The 27,217-nt window shown below is 34.2% G+C and overlaps 3 protein-coding genes across 6 annotated transcripts; 2 read left to right on the top strand and 1 right to left on the bottom strand.

Annotated features, from left to right (window-relative positions):
* The first annotated feature begins 48 nt into the window (after nucleotides 1-48).
* Nucleotides 49-16,620, top strand: LOC120339853 (uncharacterized). Of its 2 annotated transcripts, none has more exons than XM_039408076.2 (22): nucleotides 49-402; nucleotides 852-1,020; nucleotides 2,569-2,737; nucleotides 2,868-3,227; nucleotides 3,763-3,877; nucleotides 4,368-4,588; nucleotides 4,971-5,132; nucleotides 5,475-5,553; nucleotides 6,110-6,260; nucleotides 7,318-7,441; nucleotides 8,640-8,757; nucleotides 8,970-9,473; nucleotides 9,972-10,028; nucleotides 10,388-10,508; nucleotides 10,626-10,769; nucleotides 10,978-11,142; nucleotides 11,695-11,855; nucleotides 12,168-12,280; nucleotides 12,664-12,941; nucleotides 13,593-13,793; nucleotides 14,332-14,547; nucleotides 14,634-16,620. In XM_039408076.2, the coding sequence occupies exons 1-22, from the start codon at nucleotides 167-169 to the stop codon at nucleotides 14,763-14,765; spliced, it is 3,996 nt and encodes a 1,331-aa protein (XP_039264010.2). In that variant the 5' UTR covers nucleotides 49-166; the 3' UTR covers nucleotides 14,766-16,620. The 2 variants fall into 2 exon arrangements, with proteins under 2 accessions (XP_039264010.2, XP_039264000.2); XM_039408066.2 differs by having other exon boundaries at nucleotides 7,318-7,447.
* Nucleotides 16,621-18,639: 2,019 nt separating this feature from the next.
* On the top strand, nucleotides 18,640-23,184 carry LOC120348648 (uncharacterized). 2 transcript variants are annotated; one of them, XM_039418834.2, is made up of 6 exons: nucleotides 18,640-18,925; nucleotides 19,023-19,082; nucleotides 19,184-19,258; nucleotides 19,567-19,677; nucleotides 21,862-22,088; nucleotides 22,450-23,184. In XM_039418834.2, the coding sequence occupies exons 1-6, from the start codon at nucleotides 18,694-18,696 to the stop codon at nucleotides 22,633-22,635; spliced, it is 891 nt and encodes a 296-aa protein (XP_039274768.2). In that variant the 5' UTR covers nucleotides 18,640-18,693; the 3' UTR covers nucleotides 22,636-23,184. The 2 variants fall into 2 exon arrangements, with proteins under 2 accessions (XP_039274768.2, XP_039274767.2); XM_039418833.2 differs by having other exon boundaries at nucleotides 19,567-19,683.
* A 230-nt stretch (nucleotides 23,185-23,414) lies between these two features.
* Nucleotides 23,415-26,739, bottom strand: LOC120348649 (NADH dehydrogenase [ubiquinone] 1 alpha subcomplex subunit 7-like). Of its 2 annotated transcripts, none has more exons than XM_039418837.2 (4): nucleotides 26,597-26,739; nucleotides 25,139-25,185; nucleotides 24,435-24,592; nucleotides 23,415-23,690 (listed from the first exon to the last, which is right to left on the bottom strand). In XM_039418837.2, the coding sequence occupies exons 1-4, from the start codon at nucleotides 26,645-26,647 to the stop codon at nucleotides 23,581-23,583; spliced, it is 366 nt and encodes a 121-aa protein (XP_039274771.2). In that variant the 5' UTR covers nucleotides 26,648-26,739; the 3' UTR covers nucleotides 23,415-23,580. The 2 variants fall into 2 exon arrangements, with proteins under 2 accessions (XP_039274771.2, XP_039274769.2); XM_039418835.2 differs by having other exon boundaries at nucleotides 23,495-23,693; nucleotides 26,597-26,723.
* Nucleotides 26,740-27,217: the final 478 nt, after the last annotated feature.

The raw sequence follows: 27,217 nt of genomic DNA, 5'->3' as shown, positions 1-27,217 counted from the left end.
TGCTGTAACGTTCCATAAAAAAATTATTTTTATATCACTTCATTTTATGTAGTTATACATATTGAATTAACAAATGTTTGATATAATGTAATGAGTATGCAATTGACGTGTAAAAATGCCTTGAAATCCTATAGAAGAATCTTCATATCAACACCCATATTAGGATATGACGTCTAGACAAGGGAACTACTCTGGGAGCGATGGCTCTGGAAGGAGTAAAGCGAATCGTCCAGCTTCATTTCCAAATAATAATTTAAGTTCAGTATCGTTCAAAGACTTGTCAAAAAGTTTTGGAAAACTAAAAGTACAAGGAGTTGAGAAAGAGGGAAGAAAAGGAAAAAGACCAAGTTTAACGGATTCCGAAGCCTCTGATAATGCGATAGCTTCAGTTAAATCCAGCCGGTAAATTAAATTTTTCTTTTATATTTGTAAGATTTATTTTATGATAAATTTGCAATCCTTATTTTCCTGCCTCATCTGCTGCTGAATCTTCGCACAATTTTGTGTGTTTGTGTTCAGAAGTTTATTTTACCTATTTTTAATTCTGTCATTTCATATACTTTGTTTGCATAGTTTAACTCTGCTAAACAATTTATTTTCATCATGATTTTTTCATGTCATTAACCTAAATCATATTTAAATTTAAAAAAATCAAACATAATTTTTCCTTTGTCTGAATTGTAGAAAAAGCAATGCTCTTAATTAATAAATAACACAAGTTTCAGCAACAAAGAAGAATTAATTATTTTATCATCAGTTATTATACCAGTTACTGGTGGCTGGACATAAGTTGTTTGTCATTAGCATTAGATCAGCATATTAGTTTTTCTGTAAAATATTATGTTATTTAGAAATAGAGGTGCTGGAGGAGGAGTAGTCACCACTCGAAAAGAGGATAGAAGCCATCATGCCCGTGCTCTTCGGGAAATCAAAGATAGTCTTGCTCCTTACGGTCCTTCAGATATCAGCGCAGAATCTGTCCAGAATTTGGCTTTGGAATTGAATGTAAATGTTGATCAGGTCAGTACTTTATAATATAATTTATATATATGTAATTTATAATATTTTCATGAGGCCTTTAAATTGGACACATGTTGTCAATTAGGCACAGTAATGCATTGGTTTTGTGGAAAAATATTAATATTTCGATGCAACAGGCTGCCGACTGCCAGTGTAATTCAGCTTTTTTATTGAGTTGTACCTTATGTCGGCAAAATATATATTTTTCTATTGTGATTACTGATTGATTTGAAAGAAGTCATTTGTGTGATAATGAGTACTGTATTTAGTATTAATCTTCCATATTCATTATCTATATATTGTTGGTTGGAAAATGCATTTAAAATGAAAAATTACAATTGATTTTTTGTGTTAAAAAAGGCTTTCAATATTTTGTTCATCCAACTTCTATCCACAATTTATTATCAATTTTATATTAAGAAATATGAACAAATAAATTGTATAATAAAGATATGATATTGAACAATAGATTATTATTTTGATATAGGCATCCCTATAGTTTCCAACTTCTGCCATGGTGTACTCTTTTTATATAATCTTTCATTATGTATATAACATTACACCAGTATCAACACAAACACCTTATTTTTACATCCCTGCTAATGCAAAAAAATGTTGATGTGATTTTTGAAATAAAAGAATATATAGCCAACTGCAAACAAAAGAAATACCACAATTTTTATCTATAAATATCATATGGGCCTTATATAATTGTGTCTCATAACTATGTTCAATCTTTGGCCATTCTTGAATAATTGTAAGTGAGGATTGGACTGGTTTCAGGCAGTAGATAAATAAAATAAAGATAGTAATTACAAAAGTATGTGTGGAATGTCACCCCATTGTTTACACAATCTGCCAGCAGACCTCTATAAAAGCATGTAGTAAAATTTTTTGTCTGTGGCTCTTCACAATCTCAATAAACTGGTATCGTAAATCATTATTATGTTGGAACTTGAATAAATTGAGCTTTGTGTTGTGCATTTATCTATAAAAATTTGGCCTCTGCAACATTCCTAGATTCCATTATCGATACTTATATTCTGTATTATTAAATGTGATTAATTTGTGTAATACAGATAATTAAAAATACAGTATTGGAGTTTGAAATAGTATTTAGGTTGCATATAGTTTATTGTTTTATGATTGGAAAAATTATTTTTCATTATAATTGACTGATTTTGGGGCAAACCTATAAAATATCTTTTATTTTTATATAAATATAATTTTTTTTATTCAGAATTTAAAATCTGGATAATATTATTATTTGTGATCATCTATATATGGTACACAATTTTTCACAAATATTGATTGCACAAAAAGCAGCAATTATCAGTCATTTTGAAGTATTGAATTGAAGGCCAATTATTGACTAAGTTTACAAACTATCTGATTGGTTGTAAAAAAATTACCGTAGGATACAAAAAATGCAATTAGGAATTAGATAGATCATGCTTTGTGTTATTATTTTCATATATGTTGCAAGATTAAATAAAGGATATCTCTATTTAACGCTGCTTGGCATTGAAGAATATTTACTTTTTACAGTCTGTTGCTGAAAATGTGGCGAAAAACTGCACAACACTTGAGGTTGCCAGAGAAAAACTGATTCTGATATTGCGTCGTAAAATGCAAAATGAACAATTCCTTCATCCCACCAATAATAATAACAATACTGGAATTCCTCCACCTATGTATCAGACAGATTACAATACAAGTAAGAAATGGAATTTTCATTCAAAATATTTTTCCCCTTTTATTCAACTTTTTATAATTCTAGTGTAATATTAATTCATAAAATTTAAATGTTTGTAAAATTGTTTATAATCATAACTTATTTGTTTTAGGTGACTACCACGTGCCTCAGCCGAACATGCATTTGCAGCGCGATCCGTACAGTCGAACGCATCGTGGCAGTCCAGATGGAGCTAGCCTCAGAGCAGACAGTCCGGTCGGAGTTCATGGCCACAATGGACTTCAAAGCAAAATTAGCCAAGTGAACAACTTGCGCCATAAAATCACTGCTTCTGAGTATGAATTATTGTCGAGTAAGAATCAGTTGGATCCAACAAAACAATTGCATAGGAAGTATGTGCCACTACCAGACAGGACACCTGCCACAGAGCCGCCTGCTTATCCTGGGAATCCAGCAACTTACATCAATTCTCCATATTCACGTCAAAGTTCCGCGAGTGATAATGGTTATGGTAATTATGTCAGAATTGTTACCAGATTCCAAAATTAAGGTTGAAATACAAATTGTGAACAAAAATTATTGGGATTAAAAAGTGGATATTGGTTGTTTTGATCTGAGACTGCTTTTTATTCCACGTCAATTTGTCCTACGTCCAAATAAAAATCATCTAAATTAAAATTTATTCTGTTTTTGAATCTTATTATTTGATAAGGTATATATGCAGTGCAATTGAAAACTGGAAATGTTTTAACAAAATGTGTTCTTACTTTCATCATCAATCTAAAGACATTGCAAATAGCAGCAATGCCAGTGGCAATAATACTTAGAAATTTGAAAAATTGCGAAATCCATGGCCGAATAATTTTGAATTCGGATAGTTATGATTTGCATTGAATTTTGATTTTCATATCCTATATAGATATGTTTTCAAGCAGAATGGCTATTCGTGAAATTTTACTCCCAAATAGCAGAAAATGTTTTTCTGTTGCATCAACTCCGTTGTAAGAGGTTGCTAAAGTCTCAAATAAATTTCTCTTTATTTATAGACATGGGCATGAATTCACTTCCACGCCCAAATCATCTCATGACGAATCCAACTAACACATCGGATGTTCAGTATCGTCGTGGACAAACACCTCCTCCGATGTCATATGACAACAGGTTAGTTGTCATAGTGACTCGATTACCTCAATTAGTCCACCCTATCATATATGTAATGGTATTTGACAACCATAATAAGGAGTTTATCTATAATAACTAAGATCACTGGGTGATTTTTTGGAGGTTTTCTCCAGCAAACTTGCATAGTTTTTATTTTAAATCAGATAAGGGCATATTGTTTGAATGTAAGGTTGCACGAGAGCTTTTTGTCGGTTATAAGATAAAATGGAGAATATTGAAATTTGGGGGAAAATTTTCATTCGAAATTTTCACAAATAAATAGGTGTTTTTCAAGCTAGTATCTAATAATAGTTTGCTAAACACTGCTAAACTATAAAAAAAAGTTACAGGAATTCAAAAATAAAAATGTTTGTTTTTGTCATTTTATCAAAAGAGCATTTTCAGGTTTGCCCCTCATGGTTAAAGCCCTCTATTTGTCAATCAGTCTTCTTGTGGTCTTTCTGAAGAATTTTCTGGGTTTTTTTTTCAGGGCTATCCCAAACAATCCCAATCCTCCAGTGAATGCAGGAATTGTTCCTGGACATGTACAACAAATCGTTCAGCGAATGTCACCTTCTACTCCGAGTCAGGAGGCAATGAATTTTATGCGGCCTCCAACAACAAGACAGAATCCAAATCGCCAGCCACAAAATGTGCCGCAAATGTCTTCGACAAGTGTTATGAGAGACAACCATAAACCCATTATCAAAGGTTTGTAAATAAAATAAAATTTGGGTTTTATTAGTAAGTTTTTGCTTAGATTTTACATAGGTGTACTGTAGTCCATAATTCATTCTAGCCAATTACTTTACAGGTAAAGATGTAGTAACACCAGTTTTGGGATGCTTTTTTGCATAAAGATAAGACTTTGATTTGACATAGATTATGATCTGGTAGTAAATTAAGAGTGAAGTCAATTTTTTGTTAATATGTATTAGTAGTGCATGAAGTTTTCTAAGTTTTCAAAGCACATTTCATTCAACGCTAATGTGGAATTATAATTCAACATAATTCGAACGACATTCCTGCGCATGTTGTTTTTTATTAAAATAATTGATCTTATTGAAACCACTATCTTTCTTCTGTTTTTCAGGACCCTCATCTGCCTCCAATATGTATCAATCATCAGCTGGATCTGGGGTAAACCCAGCCATGGCACGATACACCCCGAATCACCCACCACCCAGCTATACAGTAGCGCAGCAATTTCGTAACAAACAGAAGGAGCTTGACCAACCAACTTATACACACTCTGGTAAATCTACTGTATTTTTGCTCCCAAATATGTCCCGATTCCAAAAATGCATTCTTTATCATAACATTTCATAATATGTTTATACTCGAAATTGTCTCTCCCAGAGTTATTATCAAGCCAAACAATTAACATTTGTCATGCAATATATTTGGTTTGCAGATATTTTATATTTCTTATTTTTATACAGAATATTCATTCCTCCAATCTCCAAAATCTATATTATCATTTTTTATAATATGGAAAATTTGAAGAAATCATTGTGAATTTATAGAAATTTGTAATGTGTAATAGTTGAGAACTTTGGACAAACATTGTTTTTATAATTTTATTTTTATTTTTCAGATAATTCATCAAGGTATCCAGAATTGTCTAAATCTCAACAAGCACAAAACCAGATGTTGAATATTAATCCAACAAATAGGTATGTTTATTATGTTATTTGTTTAAACTTTTAATTTAAAGTTGTGATGAGGAATTTGAGCGATGAGGTTTCACTCCAGATTATGGGCTAACTCAGACTACTTTGAATTCCACTAACTCTTTACTTGAAGTTTTTTAACCGGAGAATTTCTTTCTCAGTATGGTTGATTTAATCCCAATTTCTGGTATTTTCTGCTCGAAATAATTTCTTTTTGCTCTATTAAGCTGAAAAATCATTATATGTGCCATTACCATATGCAATACAAATCGTGATTTTACTGTAAATACGGAATTCCACCTATATGTAGAGAGAACACTTAAAACAGGGGTCGGCAACCTCCGGCCCGCGACGCTTCACTGAATTATAGTAACACAACAGCTGTAACGTCTGTAACGTAACAGAATTTATTGTGAGACACATGTAGACTAAACTATATTATAATCTAACAAGTATAAAATTGACAAATACTCGTTTAATGAACTTCTAATTTAATTATAATTAGACAAATAGCAACAAAACGCTAAAAACTAAAACGTTTTTAAACCTACAAAAACAGGGGAAGTCCGTCACCTTATCAAGACCAGCACCAACAATGGACAAATCAAATAAATGGAGCTTTGATGGGAAATATCAATTACTCTACGTATCAACAACAGACATCCGGTCATTCATCCAGTCCTCAGTCTTCCATATCATCGGGATACCAGGTTTGAAATTGCTCTTTACCTACACGAACGAGTTTTTTATTAATTTTGGTTGGTAGTTCAATTTTCGGGACAACCAATATCAAAATATCTACTATTGTAACAATCAAATTTAAATGTAATACAATCGTACAATTATTAATCGATTATTTTGAATTTATTCAATGAGTTAGAATTTAAAAATGCAGAAACCTTGAATGAACAATAATTTGATTGATTTCCCTTTTTTTTCACAATTTCCATAAATTTAATGCAGGCATTTTTAGTCATATTGGGGAACTTTATGTGCTCAAAATGAAAATTTTTAAATGAAATGTTTGTGAATTATCCCTGGAATATAGAATTCAAGTTATCGAGTATATATTGATTTGAATATTTGATTCATTGTGTGCACCCTTGTTATGTATAATACTGATATAGGCCTATCATATATATTTTTACGATACCAGTCGTGTTCCATAATTATTATAATATTTATAATAATAGTGTGTTTCGAAAAGAATACTACAATCACACTATGGATAGCCCTATTACCTGGATAGGGCCTATTTCCATGTATCTTAAGTTCAGAGATATGATATTGGCACACCTCTTTTTGGATGAATTTGAGTCAATAAGATCAAAAATCGAATCTCTCAGATTAATTTATGTCGAATATTAGTATAATCTTAACCAGTGTTCTTCAAACTTTTCTCATCATGTCCCACTTGGCACTGCAAAAATTTTTTCGCAACCCTTTAGAACCAATGTGAGCTGGCATATTCTTGCACAAAAGAACGTCTCTTGGCACTGTCTCGGTTTTGGGTCTCAGTACTAGTTCCAAATCTTTTCAAATTTGATCAATATTTTGTTTTACATAAGTTAGTGTCAAAAAGATTTTATACACAGTGGAGGCAAAAGGCAGAAGAGTAAGTATGGCTCGTTCTGACAATAATGGGTACCGCGACCCCTATTGGGACCTCCAGTTAGATAGCCCTGATCCAGACAATATATATATTTCCAAAGTTGTTTTTTAAATTGAGTAAATTCCTTTTTAATTTCTGTTTTTTTTTCTTTGCAGATGGTGGGTGGAGAACCGTGTCATGCTCAATACCAAACGCTTGCCAGTCCGCCTATATTACGACCTATCTCAAGTCAGCCTGTCATGAAGTTGCAACCTATGACAGCCGAAGTACCTATGAATTGTGAGAGTAAGGATTTTTTTTTTTAGTTTTTGAATTGTGAACGTAATCAATGTATTTATATAAATTTATTTCTGTGTAATGTAATTACAATTTACATCCATAATATTTTTGATTTTACGAGTCATATTTTTGGCTTGCGTAGTAATGGGGGATTTGCCAACTTTGTTGGCATCACGTTTTTTAGTTTAATTGGCTAAATTGTGTCCAAATCGGGGGATGTTTAAGTCTTTTAAAACCAGTAGCCACCCTACTACAGTGTTACTGCTTTTATAGAGCTTTAGGATGAGAAATACTTATTATGAAACTTGATTAAAATTGGATTGCATTCAGCGATAACTTAAATTTGCGGATTTTCTGATTTTTTGAACTGTCTTCATATCTCAGTTATGTTTATGAATGCTGTATGCCGGGGGTGGGCACACCACGGCTCGCGAGCCGCATGCAGCTCGCCAGACTTTTTGTGCGGCTCTTCTCGCTAACATAAATTATTATCCAAATTTTAACTAAGAGAAAAACTTTAATGTGAATTTTTTTAATTTATTAAAAGTCGTAAAGAAGTTTTCATCAATGATTGAGACAAATTATGTTTTAGTATGAAAATCGCTGTAGCGTTGAATTTAAGTCAGTCAAGTCAGCAAATCTTTCGTCACAATGGTCAATGTTTATTGCGTCAGCGGTATTGCAGCTTGATTGCGGTTAGTTAGTATGAGTTACTCTGCGATATGTCCTCAATTAGGAAAGGAAAGTACGGAGATGAAAACAGAGTTGTCAAGTCAGAATGGGAAGAAGAATACGCATTTACCAGTCAGCAGAATAAACTTTTGTGGTTAATCCGCCATAAGCTACTAAGTCAGAATAATTAGAATAAATTCAGCAATGTTAAATGGCACCATGAATCGAATCATGAAAACTTCTTACGAGACTACCCTCGTCAATCAGCAATATGGAAACACAAATTAAATGAGCTCAAATTGTGCAAATATTTGAGCATAGCTGCCTTGTTTCTCTATTTATTGTTATTAGACTCTTGTGTGAATTTCTTTTCTGTTCATGGTATTTTAATAATATTAATAAATTCACAAATTCTGCGGCTCTTTTAAAGTTCTGACTTGCAGCATGAGGCTCTTATACTAAAAAATTGTGCCCACCCCTGCTGTATGCTTTTTTTTTCTTACATTGTGTTCTCAAATTTTTTTAGATTTGCCGCCTCACTTTGCACCAATGGTTGTGGATTCTGATAGACAGCAAGTTCCATTGTCTGATAGAAATTCACAATATCACATGACCACAACTCATGGACATTATATCACAGACAGGTATCGTTTCCATCATTTATTTCACAAAAAATTCCTAAAAGATGTTTAATCTTGTTGGGAAACAGTTAAGAATCGTAAATGGCATTGCTGGCATTATTAGCCTGTATTTATTTTTAATAAAACAACTAATAGCTTATGTCTCCCAAAACAAATAATCGTTTTTTTTTAATTTGTCTAATTGATATTGAGTTCTTGGTAATTCTTTTTGACAGAGAACCACCACCTTATGGAGAAAGCCTATCCGGTTCAACCAGTCTTACAAACAGCGATATAACCATGAACTATTCCAACCCTGACGTTAATTACGGCTGTTACCCCGATGATAATGGAAAATTGCGTAGGCCAAGCATTGCTGAAAATTACCTAAACGCAGTCGAAGGAAACGGTGCCAGTGGTGGTATCATCACCCCAGGACCGCTCAACAACCCCACTGCAAAACCACCAAAGGGTACTGAAACAGCGGTGCAAGCCGCTCGTGTTACTGGCAGCAACACCAAAAGGCACGCCAACTCGTATTCCGCAGTTAGTGCACCAAAGCAACAAAAAGCAGGGTCTATATCGGGAACTACAACAACGTCTCAACCCCGACATCGAAATCATGAACAGATGATGCCAGATGCAGACTCTACAGAATGTGTCGAAAAAACGATAAGTACATCTCCGGTGCCTGAAAGAAAGTTTTCGGGAAAATCGAAGTCTAAAAAGACTCCTAAAAGGTATCAATATCGTTTTTATTATTTTAGTGTTAATGATTGATATTTTTTTATATTCTAGAATTTTGTCTTGCCTAGTTGTGCAAAACTGTTTCATAATTCCTGGTATTTCAGCGAAACTTGGAAATTTACAGGATTATACTAGTTTTAGTTATTTTTCATATATTCATCATATGACTAATTTTGGCTATTGCTTCGAACAAAGCTCCGCACAAGGACACTGGGAATCTTTCCTGTTTGACATTGTCTACCCAATTTATTTACACCATCATGAGTGAGGTGGGAGGCGTGAGATTTGAACCCAAGATTTTTTGAACACTTTCAATTTCAAACTTTGTTCGAAATATTCTTTGTTCTTCCTACTGCAATAAATCATGGAGAAAAATCATATGACTATATACATTGCCTTAAAATTAAGTAATAAAAAATATAATCAGACTAACGCTTGGATAACTTTGCATGTATTCTAATCTAACCTACAATCCTGATTTATCATTCAAGGGATAATCAATTCTCCGATTCGGAAGATGAAGAAGAACCTCCACAAAGAACTAGCAGGTATATAATTGTTGGTTGTCTTGTAGATCAGAGATTGTGAAGATTTCCTTATAAGATATTTAAAATATGATACTAAATTTTAATTATCCCACAATATGAGTTATATACTGAAGACACTCACTATGTACGCTATTTTTGAATAATGAGCAATTAAAATTTGTCTTTCTAATGATTGTATTATATCTGGAAATGCAGACAATGTAGACTGAGATTCAGCCTCTTCCAAAATTGAGAGCACCTTATATTTCTTAAAAAATTATTGTAACCTTATTGAAATTTTTTATTATATGGACCTTCGTGTCTCTTCATCTCATACTGATACACAACAATATCAAGTCTTCTTTTGATTATGCTTTCAGAGTAAAAATGTTCTCATCGGAGGCATACAAGTTCTATATGGAACAGCACATCGAAAACGTCTTCAAGGGTTGTCATTCTCGTTCCAACAGACGGAATCAACTTGAGCAAGAAATGATGAAGGTATTAAATCCATTCTTTGCTAAAAGCTGGGGATTTAGTCTTAAAACAAATTATCCACAGTGGTGTATTTAACTTGAATTGGACGTCTGTTTTTTGAAACAAAAAATTTATTTTCAGATGAAACTGCCACCACCAGACCAAGAGCAAATGAGAGAAATGCTATTCAAAAAAGAATCAAATTATATCAGATTGAAACGTGGAAAAATTGATCTGTCAATGTTCCAGTTCTTAAAGGCACTCGGAGTTGGTGCATTTGGAAAGGTATGATGATATCTCACTTAAACTTTCAGCAATGGTGTAAAAAATTGATCAGTATTAAATTTTGCAGTTTGAAATTATCATGATGAGTTTCAAATTAAAGATACCATAGGCATATATGGTAGTCCTATGAGCCCATTTTTATTTGAATGAAATTTATTCTGAAAAGTAACATAAACAGCATGATAGTAATATACTCATTTTTATTTAGGTTTTCCTAGCTAGAAAGCGGACTTCTGGTGCACTTTATGCTATCAAAACACTGCGAAAGAAAGAAGTTTTGACGAGGAATCAGGTCGCTCATGTCAAAGCTGAGAGAGATATTTTATCAGAGGCTGACAATGACTGGGTCGTTCGACTGTACTACACATTCCAGGTACATTTCTTCACAGTTTTTGATTGGCATTTTTTCCCCGAAATCATATAATTATAAATAAGAGAGTTGTATAGAAATATTTAGTGGACACAGAAGTACAGTCTTTGTAAAATTGGGCTGTCGATCACTAATTTAACCAAAATTTTAAGTGAAACCTTTGTTTGTTGCTGTGAGAATCCCATTTTGTAAATCTCGTTGTCAGATTCAAATCAAAATACCAATCGCTATTTGAAATCACTTGACGTGTTTCGGCATTCCATTGAGATCATCTCGAATTACTATTGGTTTGGAAGCAAATTTTTCAGATCAGCAGCAGTTGAATGTAGAATTTTTTTTAACAATGTCAACCTCACACACTGCCCAGATAGCAATCATATTGTTCATTAATGCCATAAAGGTGTAAAATGTTGATGTTGTACACTGACAATGTAGGACTGTGTATGGTCAATGCTCGATCAAGAATAATTTCCAACTGACACTATTTTGTTCATTACAAGACTAATATTGGGTATTTTGTTAGTAAAAATGCTACTAATTCTGTTTTTTTGTCAGGACAAACAATTTCTATATTTTGTAATGGACTACATTCCGGGAGGCGACATGATGAGTTTACTGATCAAGAAAGGAATATTTAGTGAACAACTTGCACAATTTTATACTGCAGAATTAACTTTAGCACTGGAAAGTGTTCACAAAATGGGATTTATACACAGGTGAGTAGCACAGAATCGTGTTATATACCAAACTAGACGCCATTATTTAGAGTTGCTCTCCCTGTGTTCTATGAGATTTTTTGATGTTTCAGTACTTAGCTTCAACTCTGAATATCGAACTTCTGGTGCCAACTTAGTTCAAGTCCTACTTTGCTAATCACAAGAACATAAAGTCTATGACCATGAATTAAAAGAACTTAAGTTTCTTTGTTTGTATTATTGTAACATTTCTCTTTACCACTCATTTTTTGAAGTGGCTGATGTCTTTCACTTACTAATCGTTGTTTTGTAATTTTAAAAAATTTATTCCAGAGATATAAAACCAGATAACATATTGATCGATCGTGATGGACATATTAAATTAACAGATTTCGGACTCTGTACTGGTTTCAGGTGGACGCACGACTCCAAGTATTACCAACGAGGTAACATATGTAAAGAAAAATCATCAAGTTCTCATCTACTACTGTAAAAGAATTTATGCCATTATATGCAGAGCTTTCACAAATTATTTATTCTTTTTTCTTAGGCGATTCTAATATTCACTAAACAAGTTTTGGTATAATCATACACTGATATGTGAGGAGCCACTATTTTTGACTATCCGTCTAAATTATCGCTTAGGGAGGTGGCGGGCATGGTATTCGAACTCAAGATCTTTCACCTGCGATGCCAGCTTGGTTACGTCAAACACTCTTTCAAGTTCATGGAATTTAATTATGTGAAAATATTACAAATTTTAACATATTAATATGTACAGTCCATGTTTCGATTAGCGGACTTGATCGTGAAATGCTTTCTTTTTCAGGAGGTCACAGGCCGCAAGACAGTATGGATTTCAGTAATGATTGGGCAAAGAGTGGAAATGGTCCTCTTAAAACACTAGACAGGAGGCGGATAAGAGATGCTAATCGCCGTATTGCCCGCTCTCTTGTTGGAACTCCAAACTATATCGCTCCTGAGGTCTTACTCAAGGAGGGTTATACTCAACTGTGTGATTGGTGGAGCGTCGGTGTCATCTTGTATGAAATGGTTGTTGGTCAACCACCGTTCAATGCCAGCTCACCAGAAGAAACACAAATGAAGGTTTGGAAACACAAATATATTTGCAAATTGGAATATTTTGATCGATTGCGCTTCTGTTCTGCAGCATCTTGTAGGAATACAGTTAAATTACAGATTAAGTTTAGGTGGTTTTGGTACAGTTGGCTCATTGTGTGAGATGAACATATGGGAGGTTTTTTCTGATATATAAATGTTAGTCATTGTGACTAAATTAACAGAACCCATAAATTTTCTTATTACTTCTACGAAAAATAAGGAAAATTCCTTCTGGTTTTTGAAATATTGTACCCAAAAGCTTCAGTAATCTTGGCATGAAAGTTCTGTTTTGTGTGAAATATGTTCCTAATGACCCTGGTTAGTTTTTTTGGGGGGGTTACCCTGTACTTCTACTTCTGTCTATATACTAAGTTAGCTGTAGTCTCACCAATCGACAATTGGGAGAATTTCCGTGTTTTTGTCCTTATTTCCCTGGAATGATTACGAAAATCCTATAAACGAATATCCTGTGTATAAAAACTTCATTATTTTGTTAAACGTAAAGTTTAGTTGCAAAACAATTTTGATGAACATGCTGATAGTTGATTGTGTACAATAGTAAGAGATTTATAATACTTCTATTCTTCTTCTTCTATATAATACTTGTATTCCTAATCTGAAATTTATTCAATTTAGGTCATCAACTGGCAAAATATGCTGTATTTCCCAGAATCTGCACGACTGAAGTCCCAAACACAAAACTTTATTCTGTGTTTATGTTGCGATCAAAGACAGAGACTAGGTTGCAACGGAATAGAAGAAATAAAACAACATCCATATTTTCGAAATGTAAACTGGGCTAATTTAAGAGCAATACAGGCTCCTTACGTTCCTAAGGCAAGTTCATTTTAGTGATTGTATTATTGTACTAATACTTGTAAAATTGTGTGTTGTTATCAAAAAGGTTAGGACTGAGTGCATAATTTCTTTATTGATCGTAATTCGTAATCTAGACTTGCTTAGTCCTGCCACCTTCCCTAATCCTAAATGGACGAAGAGAATGAGATACGTCCTGAAAAGGTGGCGAAGCGCCCTCCTACTGGCATACCACTACCTGTTATCAACCAAAACCTCTTCTTATATGTAATTATCAACACCAGTTTGGGTTATGGTCAACCTTCTCGCTGCTATTTAGTAGCTTATGTGAGGATTTGGCTTTCAAGATTCACCATGCAAAAGACATCGAGTTTTGTCTTTCAATGCATTCCAAAGGCATCATGACCAAATATATAACCAATAATGCAGAAAACATTGAATGAAGTATAGTCAATTATTAACAACATAATACTAGATTGTCACACTTTATCTTTAAATTTTATAAATAAAAAAAAATAGATTTCATGATTTTTTTAACACTCTCGTTTTTGTTTTAAAGATTCGATTTCCTGAAGACACCTCAAACTTTGACACACCGGATGATTTAATGTTGAATCCAAGCCAGGCCGGAACACTGAATAGCAACACACTCTTACGAGCAGGAGAACATGCATTTTTTGAGTTCACTTTTCGGAGATTTTTCGACGAAGATGGTCGTGCGTACTCTAATAATTATCATTACAGTGGCCCAGAGAGTGGCATGATAATTGATGAGGTAATTATTTTCAAGCATTAAGCATTTCGGATAAATAATTCCAATGGATTTGTGGTATCTAAACTTTACTTATTTTAAATGTTTAGGATGCTGAAATAGCACAACAGGATGATGACTATGCGTATGGTTACTGCCAACCTGACAGACAAGAATGGGTTCAAAGTTCATCCGGTCGTGGCAGGGAGGCCAGCGATGATGGAAATGATTACTACCTCTGAAAACGGAATTGGACCTAGACCTGGACCCTGTGGTAGCCCATAATATAAATACTGGTATATATATATAATGAATTCTTAAGTATAATTATTTTCACAGACAGAAATGAGAATTTACTTATTGGCCACTGATGAATCATGACTGATTGGCATTTTCCACATATACCATACCATATATGATCAGTCGATTTTAGAAATAAGCTGACGTAATACTGCCCTAAAACCGAGGCTCGAGTCGTTAAAAGTTACTGCTTTCCGGTACCAGTTAAATGATGAGGTTAACCTATTCATTTTGTATGCATTTCTGTGTTCGAACAATCCCTTGTATAGTGAGTGCTACCTTGTTGAAAGTTCCATTTCCGACTTTTCATTAGTTTTTTCCTGCTTTTTCGGGCCTTAATATTGGAAAACTCTGGCATATTTTGTTTGCATAGACACAATGACGGTCAGCCAGAGTTATTCATGATCATGACTGATTTTCATTTCCAAACGGCAATATGCTGAAAAGGCTAATTGCTTCTGCCGGTATAATATTGCAGATTTTCAATATTTTTTCACTGTGTCGTCAGTTTGTTTTTATTTGCCAAAAAATATTTTGTTTCTCTACTCTTGTTTTTGTTTTATCTCTCCAAAAATTTGGTGTTTGTTATTGTGTATTACGGTATTAGTACGATTGTTCTTTTATTATCATTTTTATCTTGATATTTTGTCATTTTAGCGTTTTATAATCATGGTGCGAGAATTTTAGATATGAAAAAATTTCTTGTCTTAAAATCGATACATATTTTTAATGAAAATGTGCCTTTTACATAGGTAATAACTACTTTTTGCACAATTATTATGATTGATACAATTTCAAAAATACAGAATATGCTTAATTGTTCGATTGACAAAAAATGTAATGAGGAAAATTAAGAAGATGTCACTAAGTCTCTGTGTGACTCTCAACTAGATTTATCACAATACAACTATTCAGTTGGCACTTGGGCAAAATTGCTAATGCCCAAATTTTATATTCAATTGGGTTTGCAATACCAGTGTTTATATTGATTAGTATACGTACTAGAATTTCCCTTGGAACAACACTCTTGTGTTTAAAAATCTTAGTGTGGGCACATATTACGACATTTCCTAAATCCTGATTTTGCCGTTCAGATCTTAGGTCTGGTAAACTCGTAGAAAATGCTTTTTCTGTTGCGTTCGGATTTCGAATTCTCATTAAACTAGGTTCTTAGATAATTCATTGATTAGGCATACCTTTTTCTCTATTTAAAAAGGGGTGATGGCGGAAACTGGAACAAAATTGTTTTTGTATCTTTCGAACATTCTCCCTATTTCAAGAAAGTTGTAAGTAACTAGGTTCGTCAATTCTTGCCAGATAATTTTTCTTGTATCTATATTGTCCTCATAAAGTTAGCTTAACACGCTGATTCTGTCATTTTTAGACTGATGTTCAATCTAAGTTATATCCCAGTTAAAAATAGTTTTCTGTCCCCAATTGATAACGTTCAGGCGCTATAATTATAAGGCATTATACACCTACCTGTGTGTCCAATGCTCGAACCTACATGGTTCAGCATTGAAATGCTAACATTTTGAAATTGCAAAGTCATAATCATTTCTTATCTAAACACGACCCATTTCATCCTTGAAAAAATTGGGTTATGTTCATACTGCTGTAAACTTCTTATGAGCTAAGTAAACGGCATGAAATGAAATGAACATTGTTGATGCCTCAGTAACTTGTGTTAATGTTTTGCTTTATTGATCTTAAGGTAAATTTCTGGAATGATTTAATCTTTCAATGAAATAGTTTCTTGTACTTTTGTGTATATTTAAGGAATAAAAGTTAAAAATTGATAACTGTGATCCCCTTTTCTTCAACCTTTCACTTCGTGTTAAGCCGTCTACAATTTTTATTTTCTTTGTATACCCCGCAAATAACAAAGGTTTTAACAAAGTAGGAGAAAGTCATCACGAAAATCTGGGGATGGCGAAAATTCAAATATCGATGATATAAGCAGCTGATAAAGGGTTATCTTCCCTTTTTCCTGAAAATAAATTAAACACTAATCATCATTTGACAGTGTCCAAGTTTGTGTATCACATCAGTAATAAATTACCTGCTAACTAACAAAACAATCAGACAACACCTTCTGACCATTAATGAGGATTTCTTTCAATTTAAAACGCAACTATGCCTACCAATGTGGGTAGTTTTTAGGATAGAATTTATCTGTGGTTGGGGACAGATTGCAAGGTGCAACATCGTACGATTACCATTGTATGTCGGGATTAGTTAGCCAGTTATTTGTTTTAGAAGCATGGACTTGATGGTGGGGGATGTCGTAATCGACCAGCGGTCGTGTGAACCACTCTCAGTGGGAGGGGAGCTGCAATCCCCTCGAACATAACTCTCCCCGCATGGGATTGGAACCTGTGAAACTCCCAGGGGGATCAGAGATGCGGTGGCGAGCGTATTCTTAGATGGAGAATTCAATTGAATTCTGGTTATTTTTTGCATTAGCACTGGCGTTAAACTTTAGGTATCTATTCAACTTTTCACACTTACTAATAGATTACCTGCTAACTAGGGAAACAATACCTTATGGCAATTATTGATTAATACCTTACACGAGTCAAGTCTGCAAGTAGGCCTACCAATAACAGTAGTTTGTCATCTGCTTTCCATTGAAATGAGGGAGCTTATGAATATTTAAAAAAATTGATAACGGCACATTATGACTCACCATCAACGAAGTGCTGTCCGCAAACAGTGAAACACAAGTGAGATGGCGTCTGGACTTGACACCAAGCAGTCCTGCCAATAGATGATATCAACATTGCGCGACGTTCCGGATCTTTTGAAAACAGTGGAATATAACTGAAGATCCATTTCATTGTCTATACTATACGTACAACCAGCGGAACAATACGAAATAACCATTTTCAACAGCCAAGCAAAACGGAAACGTATAATCCGACTTGCAACTGACAGGAGCCAAATGGACGTTTTTGTTTTATTGCCGTCCAGTAAACAAGGTCACGTGACGCGTGCAAGTCCTCTATACCTGGGATCTGACTTGGGTATACAGCAGTGATGGGATTCAAATTTTTTGTCAGCTGGTTCCTTCACAAAAGTCATATTTTTTTGCCGGTTCTGTTACAAACAGAACATTGACAGTAACCAGTAATGCTAACCGGTTCGCTGATCTCATAAAATTCCGTGAGACGGTTCTGTAGAACCGGCTGAATCACACCACTGGTATACAGTATATATACCCAGATGAATAACACTGTTGTAGTCACATGCAGCGATACAGGGAAGGCTAGACGCAATTTGAAAGGGCTCTATAGCTAAGACTTCTAGATCTTTATTCGGAATGAAGCATTAGTTGTTAGGTTTTACTGGCGTGTAACATGCTGCCAATCAAAGTTAACCCGAGACGTAAGCATTATCAATGATATATTCGTCCATGCAATGGTCGGAATGTGGCGGGACTTAAAAATGTGTTTTGAAGATGCCCTGCAGCATTGAGTCCGAAACTTGCAAAACGAGTCTCCGAAGTAAGCGACACATTCCAACAATCCTCTTATACGCGATTATTTCAATCTGTATAATGCCATGGCGAAACGTAGTGAACGGTTCCATGGCAAGCTTGGCCCTATCATTTGATAGAGTGGTCAGACATGGATGGAAAAACCATGATGTCTTCTTACAATTAAGCAATGAAAACTGAAAATATGCAAGCTGAATAATCTCTGCCTGCAGCTATTCACATCACCTTTCCAGCAAGTAGAAATAAAACGCTTCGGAATAGCGATGTTTATACGAGAAATATAAAAACGCATTGCAGTAAATTGTTGTTTTCGCGTATCTTCGGGATTTGTTGATTTATAGGACCATTATTTGTCAAAAATTATTTACAAAATGCGAAGCAGGAAAATACCAGTCTGCTGTTTTGTGTTAGCATTGATAATAAGCTGTGTTGTGGCGACGACGTTGGACTGCTCCGTCAAACCAGGTTGCCAGATCGCAAAATGTGATCCTGCCCCAGCAGCATGGAACAGCGTCGGTTATGATGTTACTGAATATCTCTCAAAAACACAGTTCCCGATAACATGTGAAACAAGAAACACTGTCGTCGAAGAAGATATTTTAGGTGAATACTGTTTTGTCGTAAATAAATAAGTACATTTTTAATATCTATATTAATCATATTTACAATAAATTCGGTATATATATATATATATATATAGGACCGAATTTAGAACGGGACGAGAAGAAGAGAAATGAGGACAACAGAAACATAGAAGCTCGTAAGCTCAAGAATTTGTTGTTATGGTTGTTTTCTATCGTCAATAATCACGAAATTATTAACAAAGGAACCTGAGCTATTTTCAAGAGCAATTATTTTCAGAACTGAAAGAAATGCAGAAAATAAATACACAACTTCAGAAAAGAGTGGAAAAAATGGAAAGTAATTACCTTCAAGGTGAGTTCTCGCTATATTATAAGAACATCAAGTATGGCCAACATAATAGAAAATGAACTCCTCTTCATATTTCAACGTTGAAAATTCCGCGCTGATTTTATATATACTTTATTTTATATATATTTTATATATATCGAGATTTCTGGTGACTATGCCAACACACCTGGGAAAATATATTAAATGTTTTATTGATTTTATGCCGCCAGCATTTAGCCTTAACTTAGGGAACTAGCCTTATTGATGCGGGCTCCATTGACTTGGTTCAGAAAAAGGGGATTTTTATTTAATGCTTAATTTATCTGGTCTAGTTGTACAAAAGATAATGAATTTGGAACGGAACGCTGCAATGAAGACATCAAACGAGCACGTCGTTCTAAATGAAACGGATGAGAACACCGGCACATCCGAATTGATGAAAAGTTCTCGTGAATATAACATATTTTGATTATATATACATATATATATAGAATCATGTATATATATATGTTTCATCTTTGTAAGGATTAAGCCCAAAATCGGCCTTTTTTCTTATCCGTACTTACTAAGACCAACAATTATGTAATAGACTGGAATGCTGCAATCGGCGCAGTAGCTTATATATACAGGGTGTCGCAAAAGTAAGTATACACTTTTAATTTTGATTTTCTTTTAAGGTATTCATCAGAGAGCGTTCATTTCTTCAAGAAACATAGTATGGATAAGTAGTAAAATTTAGGTATTGTTTGCCTTTTTTAACAACTCACAGCATGACTATGAGATTAACCCCAGGAATGAGTTGAAAAATTGCTGTTTGGCAAGAAGCATATAAATTAGTAAGGCAAACTCAGCTCCTCTTTAACTAAGAGTTTGGAATCAATTCTGCTCCTACACGACGAACAATTTATGCAATTCATCGTAAATTTATGGAAACTCGATCTGTAGTTGATGCACAAAGATCAGGAGGACCAAAGAGCGACGATTCAGAAAACATTCAGAGTCGAATTAATTCCGTTAGAAGAGACGCTGAGTTTGCTTTACTGCTTTTTGCCAAACAGCAATTTTGCACCTCATTTCTTCGGTTAATTCTCTTGTCATCCTGTGGGTTGTTGAAAAATGCAAACAGTATATAAATTTTACTACTTATCCACACTATGTTTCTTGAAGAAATGAACGCGGTGGACAGGGGTGGACAAAATTTTTTACTATGAGAGCCGCATGTAGAAAGTCAGAAATATGTGAGAGCCGCATAATTTTTGAAATTAATAATATTAAAATACCGTGAACTGAGAAGAACTTAAATATAAACGTATAATAACAATATTGCAAAGTATATATTCTTCAACCGCTTAAATAAATTCAAATAAAAACTGTTACGCTACAGTTTCTCTTAATTGAATTTGGATAATATATACTTATTGCCAGCGAGAAGAGCCGCATGAAAACTCCGCGGCGAGCGCGGTGTATCCCAACGTTGCTCTATGATGAGTACCTGAGAAGCAAATCAAAATTACAATTGTATACTTACTTTTGAGACACCCTGTATATACCAAATGGCCCCGATCGCGAGATGGGAATCTTAAATTATTGCACATGGCTGTTGTTTCGAAGGCATTAGACGGCATTGCTGATGAACTGCAAACAGTATTGTGGGTGAACTGCAATCTCAAACTATATGATATTTCGTTATGATAAGAATAGAATGAAATATAATTTTGCTTCTCAGTATCCATCGTAAACAACACTTTCTTTGTTGGTCTATGATATATCGATGGAATTCGTCGGCTCGAATTCAGTGGAGATGATTTATCGAAAATTGTATATAAGCCAAGGGTTCGCTTTGCCGATGCTAGGTAGTTACTGTTGGGGATGGATAACATTTTCGGTTGCTCTAATGACTTTGTAGTAGAAGTTTAAAATATGGTTCATATAATGTGAAATTTCGGCGCTCCAGAAGTATTTGTATCACTGTGGAGGTAACTAATTTTGTTCGCCCATTTTACATCAAGTTGTGTAAAGGGACGAAAGCCTATGGGCAGGGGGTATATTTACTTGCTAACACAGACAGTCCCTGAACTTGTAATAGAACTAAAATAAGGAAAATCAGAATAAAACTATGGCCTAACCATAACCTGGTACACATACAGACAACTACGGGTGTACCGAAATTTCACCGAAGTAGTCTATCCGAAAATTGATGTACGAATTAACGTTATGCATATACCGTGTTTCCACGAAAATAAAACCTACTCTGAAAATAAGACTTAGCCTTAATTCTAAAAATAAAAATAATATAAGATTATAAGCCCTCCCCTTAAAATAAGTAAATGAAAAATTTGACCTAGTCGATAGCAAGAAATCTTTCCCACACGTTTTTAATGATTAATAATCATTGTTTTGCAGTTATTTTGAATAAAGACGTGTTAGTTATAAGTAAATGGATATCGGTTTTCATATTTTGTATATATATTTGAAAATATCATAATTCTCTATTTTGAAATGTTGTTTTTGATAAATGAAAATGTAAAACATCCCCCGAAAATGAGACCCAGTCTTATTTTCGGGGGAACACTGTAATAAACAAAGAAAATGTAAATTTTGTTAGGTCAGTGTATGTTTCTATTTAGAAAACTGTGAGGTCTTCGTCGACGATACTTGTTACTACACCGATGTTCGAAATCAATATTCTATAACTTTCACAAATGCCGTGAACATTTGTAGAAAAAGTGGCTCGAAAATTGCTCAGTTACGAAGTAATGTCACATTTGAACAAATATCAGAGAATTTAAGAGCAAAAATTCCGGAAGGAAATTACACAGTGTCGGTGTGGCTCGGGTCAACGATAAATACCTCGGTATGGTATAGTAAACGAAGACTAAATTTATTAAAAATAAGACGTAATGGATGTTTCCCGAGCATTTGACCTTTTTATATACTTTATTATATCGAGAGGCGTTAGTATAGTTGGAGTAATCGAAAATGAGCCTCGAAAAAGTTTAAATAGGCCTACTTTTATATATTTTTGCATTGATAAAGTATAGGAAGATTTTACCGTGAGCAAGCGTTAACATGTGAACAGTCTGACCTTCAAGATAATATATATATATATACATCTAAAAATGTAATAGATTCTAAATCAACCTATTTTACTTTCATATTTAGGGTTACGTTAAACGTTCGCAAAATATACCTAACTCTGTACTTTCATATTGCAGACTCTTCAAATCAGTGCGCCCGACAGTTTCTTAAAATGGTACCCAAATAATCCTCGAGCAGGCAACTCAAATTCGCTCTATTCCAACATTTATATCACGGTCGCCAGGAATAAGAAGCACAAATATCAGGGAATGGTCAATTATTACCCATCCTTGAAGAGACAGGGAGTCGTGTGTGAATTCTGAAATCGTGAAACGGGTTTGTTGACACTGGAGGTCGTTACTTGAAGCAGTGAAATGCGCTATTTTATAGGTTGCGTTGAAACTGTACTGGCTCAGTTATGAGCCAAGATTTTACCTTTTTCATTTTCATAGTTGTCAGTAATAACTTTCTTAAATCAGGTATTGGAGCGTTGAAACATTGCTTAATTTTAATCTGCACAGCATTTTACTCCCTGAAGGCCAGTTTCATCTATTCAATTCACCTCAACATCATTGAACACCTATCATTTTTGTCAAGCTATTTACAAACTTGATAATAAAGCGGACTACAAAAATTATGGCTATTTTTTTTTTATCTCCCCTCACTTTACTAACTTTCTGGTGCATAAATTAAAGCACAAATATAAACTGGCATATTTCAGTGGATTCTGGCACTATTTTAACAAGATTTGGGCTGAAACTTGACTATTTTGTTAGACACCTGTAGATGCACCAAAGCTTAACAATTTTAAATCAGCTGCTACATGCCACGATTGAAACTGGACTCCCATATCTTCTCTCTTCAAGGCAATGATGAAACAAGACGTAACAGAAAAAATTTTGCACCGAATTTGAAAAATCCAATCAATCTGTTGAATAAATCAATTTTAACTGAACTTACAATATAGAATAATCTAGAAGAGTGGACAATTCCAATACTGGGACTGGCAAAGTAGAATAGGGTCCAATCGAAGAATCGTGCTGATACAATCCCTTACATAAAGTGAACATAACCATTGACATGCCGGGATATTGAAAAGTGGTAACAGTTCACACTTGTTCTATTTTTTTTTTCGCATACTGATACTTCCCGATGATATCTAGGTATTTCTAATTTCCCTCATTCGCAATGTCACATTTATTACTATTAATGATAAAGAAAATAAATATCATATAGAACAATTCAAAAAAATTTGCAAACGCAGTCCTTCACCACCCTTGTTCTTTAGACTGTGTCCACCTAAGTCCCATTCCTGGAGTTGGAAATGGCGAAGAAGTACTGGGCTTTGTTTCAGTTTTGACAACATCTTTTGGACCTCCTTCTGTAAATAGGCACATATCACTCATTGATAGGCTACCACTATCTACTACAATTGGAATGGGTCACCTAACCCAGGGGTGAACAGCACAGGGCACACATGCCCAATGTCGCACACCACGAGCTCCAACGTGGCACAGTTCGGTAAAAAGTAATACTTATATTTATGAATCTATGATAAATCCTAATAATAAGTCTTGTTTATATCGAAATAAACTTATATCACCATGTTTATTCACACATCACTAGCTAATGGCCCTGTTATCATAGTAGCATTCTAACTGGAGGTAGCCTAGCCCATGGTAGCAATCGGTTGGGTAGGTTATACATGACTTTTCGATTTAGTTGAAATAAAGCGCTTTTGTGTTGCTAAAATTGAAAACAACCAGTTTATACACACATGCCTATCTCCTAGCTAGTTGCTATCATTAACATTTTTAGGACTTTATAGTAACACTAATGCTGAAAAGTTTATATTCGCATTGATTGTAGCAATGAGAAAAACCTTTTGCTGAACAAGAGATGAAACCACTCGTGAATTTGGAATTAATTGTTATGTGTTCTACGAAAGTTCGTTCACAGTACCAAAACTTATTCAACATGACGTGGCATGTGACAAAATTATTTTGAAAACTTTGGCACGCATGATCATTTGAACTGTGCGCCCCTGATCTAACCAATCAAACATGTTTCAATTTCCATGCAGGCTTATACGTTATACGAGATCAACTCAATACCAAACTACCTTCGAGCTGCTTTTGTGCTTCCAGCTGTTTTTGAGCCATTCCAGTTGCTTTTATAACAACTGGTTGACCCATTTGTCTTCTTGCATCTCTTGAACAATAATAGTTATTCGAAATTGCTGAATTTTCTGATGGAGGCATTGTGGGCTTTGGTATGGTTCTAAAGTATATAAAAATTGTCAAATGCTATATCTTGTAGCTATAACTACAAGTGATAATGCATCATTTTTATGTTGTTTATGCAAACATGCTTCGTTGGAACTTGGAAGGCAGGCAGCAATGTATTTACAATTTCAATAATGGGGGATTGTTAAATTTACAAAATAAATGCTGAGTCAATATACTAGAATGTGATGTTATAATACAATTTATACCAGTGATTGGTGGAAGTTTCGGAATCCCCAGTCACACTGACAGTTGGTTACTTGCGAGTAATCTAAATGAAATAACCCGATCCTCCCTAATACTGGTATATAGCTTGACCATCCGCCAAAATACGCAATAGAATACGAGTTTGATGTATTGTCTGTAAATTATAATCACTCAAAAATCCACTTATTCATCAATGTATATTGCAAGTCTAACAATATTAAAAGACTGATGAATGCAGTTCGATAGCATTATATTCATTTATTTACGATTCCCGCCAGTTGCTTCTCTATTCGACCAAATACAATACAATATAACACTCAAAAAATAAAATTACCTTGATGAAATATCATCTTTGTACCTCAGCCACATTCGGTGCCTTCTCTAAAATAAAATTTCCTTTTTAAATGAATCAAAAGGTTAGCTAAATTTTTAAAGACTTGATCATCTCACAAATTTTTGGTTATTTTAAGAGCATACAATTTCTCATGTTAGACTAAAGGCAAAACCGATTCAAAGTTAGCTAGTCTTAAAAGAGGGACGGACTGAAAGACGACAATTGAAAATTAGGCACTTTTTTAGGCCCCTCTCAAAAAAGGTAAATGGGAGTAATAACTTTTAAAAAGATAATGAGTTAGTTAAAATTATTTTATACAACATGTAAATTGCAACAAGTAAACCCAATGATAACATTTAAAACGTAGTATTATTGGGATTTTTCGAAGTGACCAAATCAGTGCCTAGCATATGTTGTGATCGAGCGTGTGCGCCTCCTTATAATACTACGTTTGAAATATTACCAATGGGTTCACTTGTTGCAATTTGTGTAACGATATTTAATTTGAATATTTTAAACTACTAATTCATCATCTTTTTGAAAGTTATTACGCACATTTTACCTTTTTTCCGAAGTGTCTAAATAAGTGCCAACCTGTAACAATTTATTATTCTCAAATACCACTACTAGGCTCAAGTACATTCATTGGATATTCACCTAGACTAGTCTTTGTGGCTACTATTTTTATTTTCTGTCCTTTTAATTGGTTATAATTCCCATTTTCTATATTTTTCAAAGTGCCTGATTGAGTGCCTAGCATATGTTGTGATCGAGCGTGTGCGCCTCCTAATAATACTAGGTTTTAAATATTACCAATTGGTTTACTCGTTGCAATTTACATGATCAATATTTAATTCGAATATTTTTAATTAATTCATTTTTTTATAAGTTATTACGCCCATTGTACCCTCTTTTTCGAAGTGCCTAATTTTCAAGTGTCTACTTTTAGTCAGTCCCCCTCAAAGATATTACATACCGGTACCGTACAATCCACATTTTGTACTTCAATGAATAAATTTATATTTTTTATATGCTTTCTCCACCCCATCATATACCCTGTGACTCTAGTATTGTTTTAACTACGCTACCGGTAACACATCATTAATAATTTTAAACAAAGCATTGCCAATCCAGCGATCAGAATAATTTCAACGAATATCTGAATATAGAAAATTTAGCAATGTGGCAATGACTTAATGATAATTTCAACGAATATAGAAAATTTAGCAATGTGGCAATGACTTAATGAGCAGGTCATTTTCCGATTTTGCTTTTCATTTTATAAATATTGTTTCTCAAATAAAGGTGGACCTAAATGCCTTGGTTACTAATTTATTATTGGACGCATACCGTACCTAATAAACAAATGTTTCGAACAAAATATTCACAGAATTTGCTAGAATTTTGTGCTCCGTTCTCAACATATTTAAATACTGTAAAATAAATATCGGTACTCACGTAACCAAGCCAGTGTGTAAGCTTCGCTATGAAAGGCGATTGCCCAGACATCCTTACAGCTTGACAGGTTCAACCCAAAGTGACTATAACACAAGTGAGGACATGCATTGGTAACGTTATAAGCGCTCGTGTGACGTCACACTTGCCATGTTGTGTCCAGAGTTCTATCGCTGTATGATCCTAACGATCCTAACTAAGTGATTTGAACCTGCGATCGTTAAACCGTAAATATATACTACTACGGTTAAACAGCTGATTAAAAAAAAGCTCAATAATTCGGACCAAACATTCGCAGCAGCAAAACGAATGAACATTCTTCTGAAAAATTAATTTTCCGCAGATGTTTCTCAGATAACTCGGCTCGGCGGTATGGTCAGCATATACGAAGTTAAGGTTAAAGTCATCCAACTTAACTCGATAAATCAACACCCAATAAGACCGAAAATATTAAACAAAGAGATACACATTTCATTATAAGAGTTCCTGATGTAAGTATCGCCAATTGCACAGAACTTATTTTAACAAAGTGACAGAACTACAATACAAATTACACTACAAAAACTTGTAACTATTTGTACATGATAAAATTTTCAACACGGTGTACAATCACCAAAATACACT

This window comes from Styela clava, chromosome 1 (assembly GCF_964204865.1).
Source record: "Styela clava chromosome 1, kaStyClav1.hap1.2, whole genome shotgun sequence".
In the NCBI taxonomy this organism is placed as follows: domain Eukaryota; kingdom Metazoa; phylum Chordata; class Ascidiacea; order Stolidobranchia; family Styelidae; genus Styela; species Styela clava.
The sequence above is the reverse complement of the archived record's forward strand: the minus strand, read 5'-3'. Positions and strand labels throughout refer to the sequence as shown.

What these genes read in the sequence shown, in the direction of transcription:
- LOC120339853 (XM_039408066.2), top strand. Translation starts at nt 167, where the DNA reads ATGACGTCTAGACAAGGGAACTACTCTGGGAGCGATGGCTCTGGAAGG. An exon ending in TGAATGTAAATGTTGATCAG is followed by an intron (nt 1,021 to 2,568) that starts GTCAGTACTTTA and finishes TACTTTTTACAG; the next exon opens with TCTGTTGCTGAAAATGTGGC. An exon ending in AGGCTCCTTACGTTCCTAAG is followed by an intron (nt 13,794 to 14,331) that starts GCAAGTTCATTT and finishes TTTGTTTTAAAG; the next exon opens with ATTCGATTTCCTGAAGACAC.
- LOC120348648 (XM_039418833.2), top strand. Translation starts at nt 18,694, where the DNA reads ATGCGAAGCAGGAAAATACCAGTCTGCTGTTTTGTGTTAGCATTGATA. An exon ending in CGTCGAAGAAGATATTTTAG is followed by an intron (nt 18,926 to 19,022) that starts GTGAATACTGTT and finishes ATATATATATAG; the next exon opens with GACCGAATTTAGAACGGGAC. An exon ending in CAACAGAAACATAGAAGCTC is followed by an intron (nt 19,083 to 19,183) that starts GTAAGCTCAAGA and finishes AATTATTTTCAG; the next exon opens with AACTGAAAGAAATGCAGAAA.
- LOC120348649 (XM_039418835.2), bottom strand. Translation starts at nt 26,647, where the DNA reads ATGTCTGGGCAATCGCCTTTCATAGCGAAGCTTACACACTGGCTTGGT. An exon ending in TTACACACTGGCTTGGTTAC is followed by an intron (nt 25,186 to 26,596) that starts GTGAGTACCGAT and finishes ATTTTATTTTAG; the next exon opens with AGAAGGCACCGAATGTGGCT. An exon ending in AAAGATGATATTTCATCAAG is followed by an intron (nt 24,593 to 25,138) that starts GTAATTTTATTT and finishes TATATACTTTAG; the next exon opens with AACCATACCAAAGCCCACAA.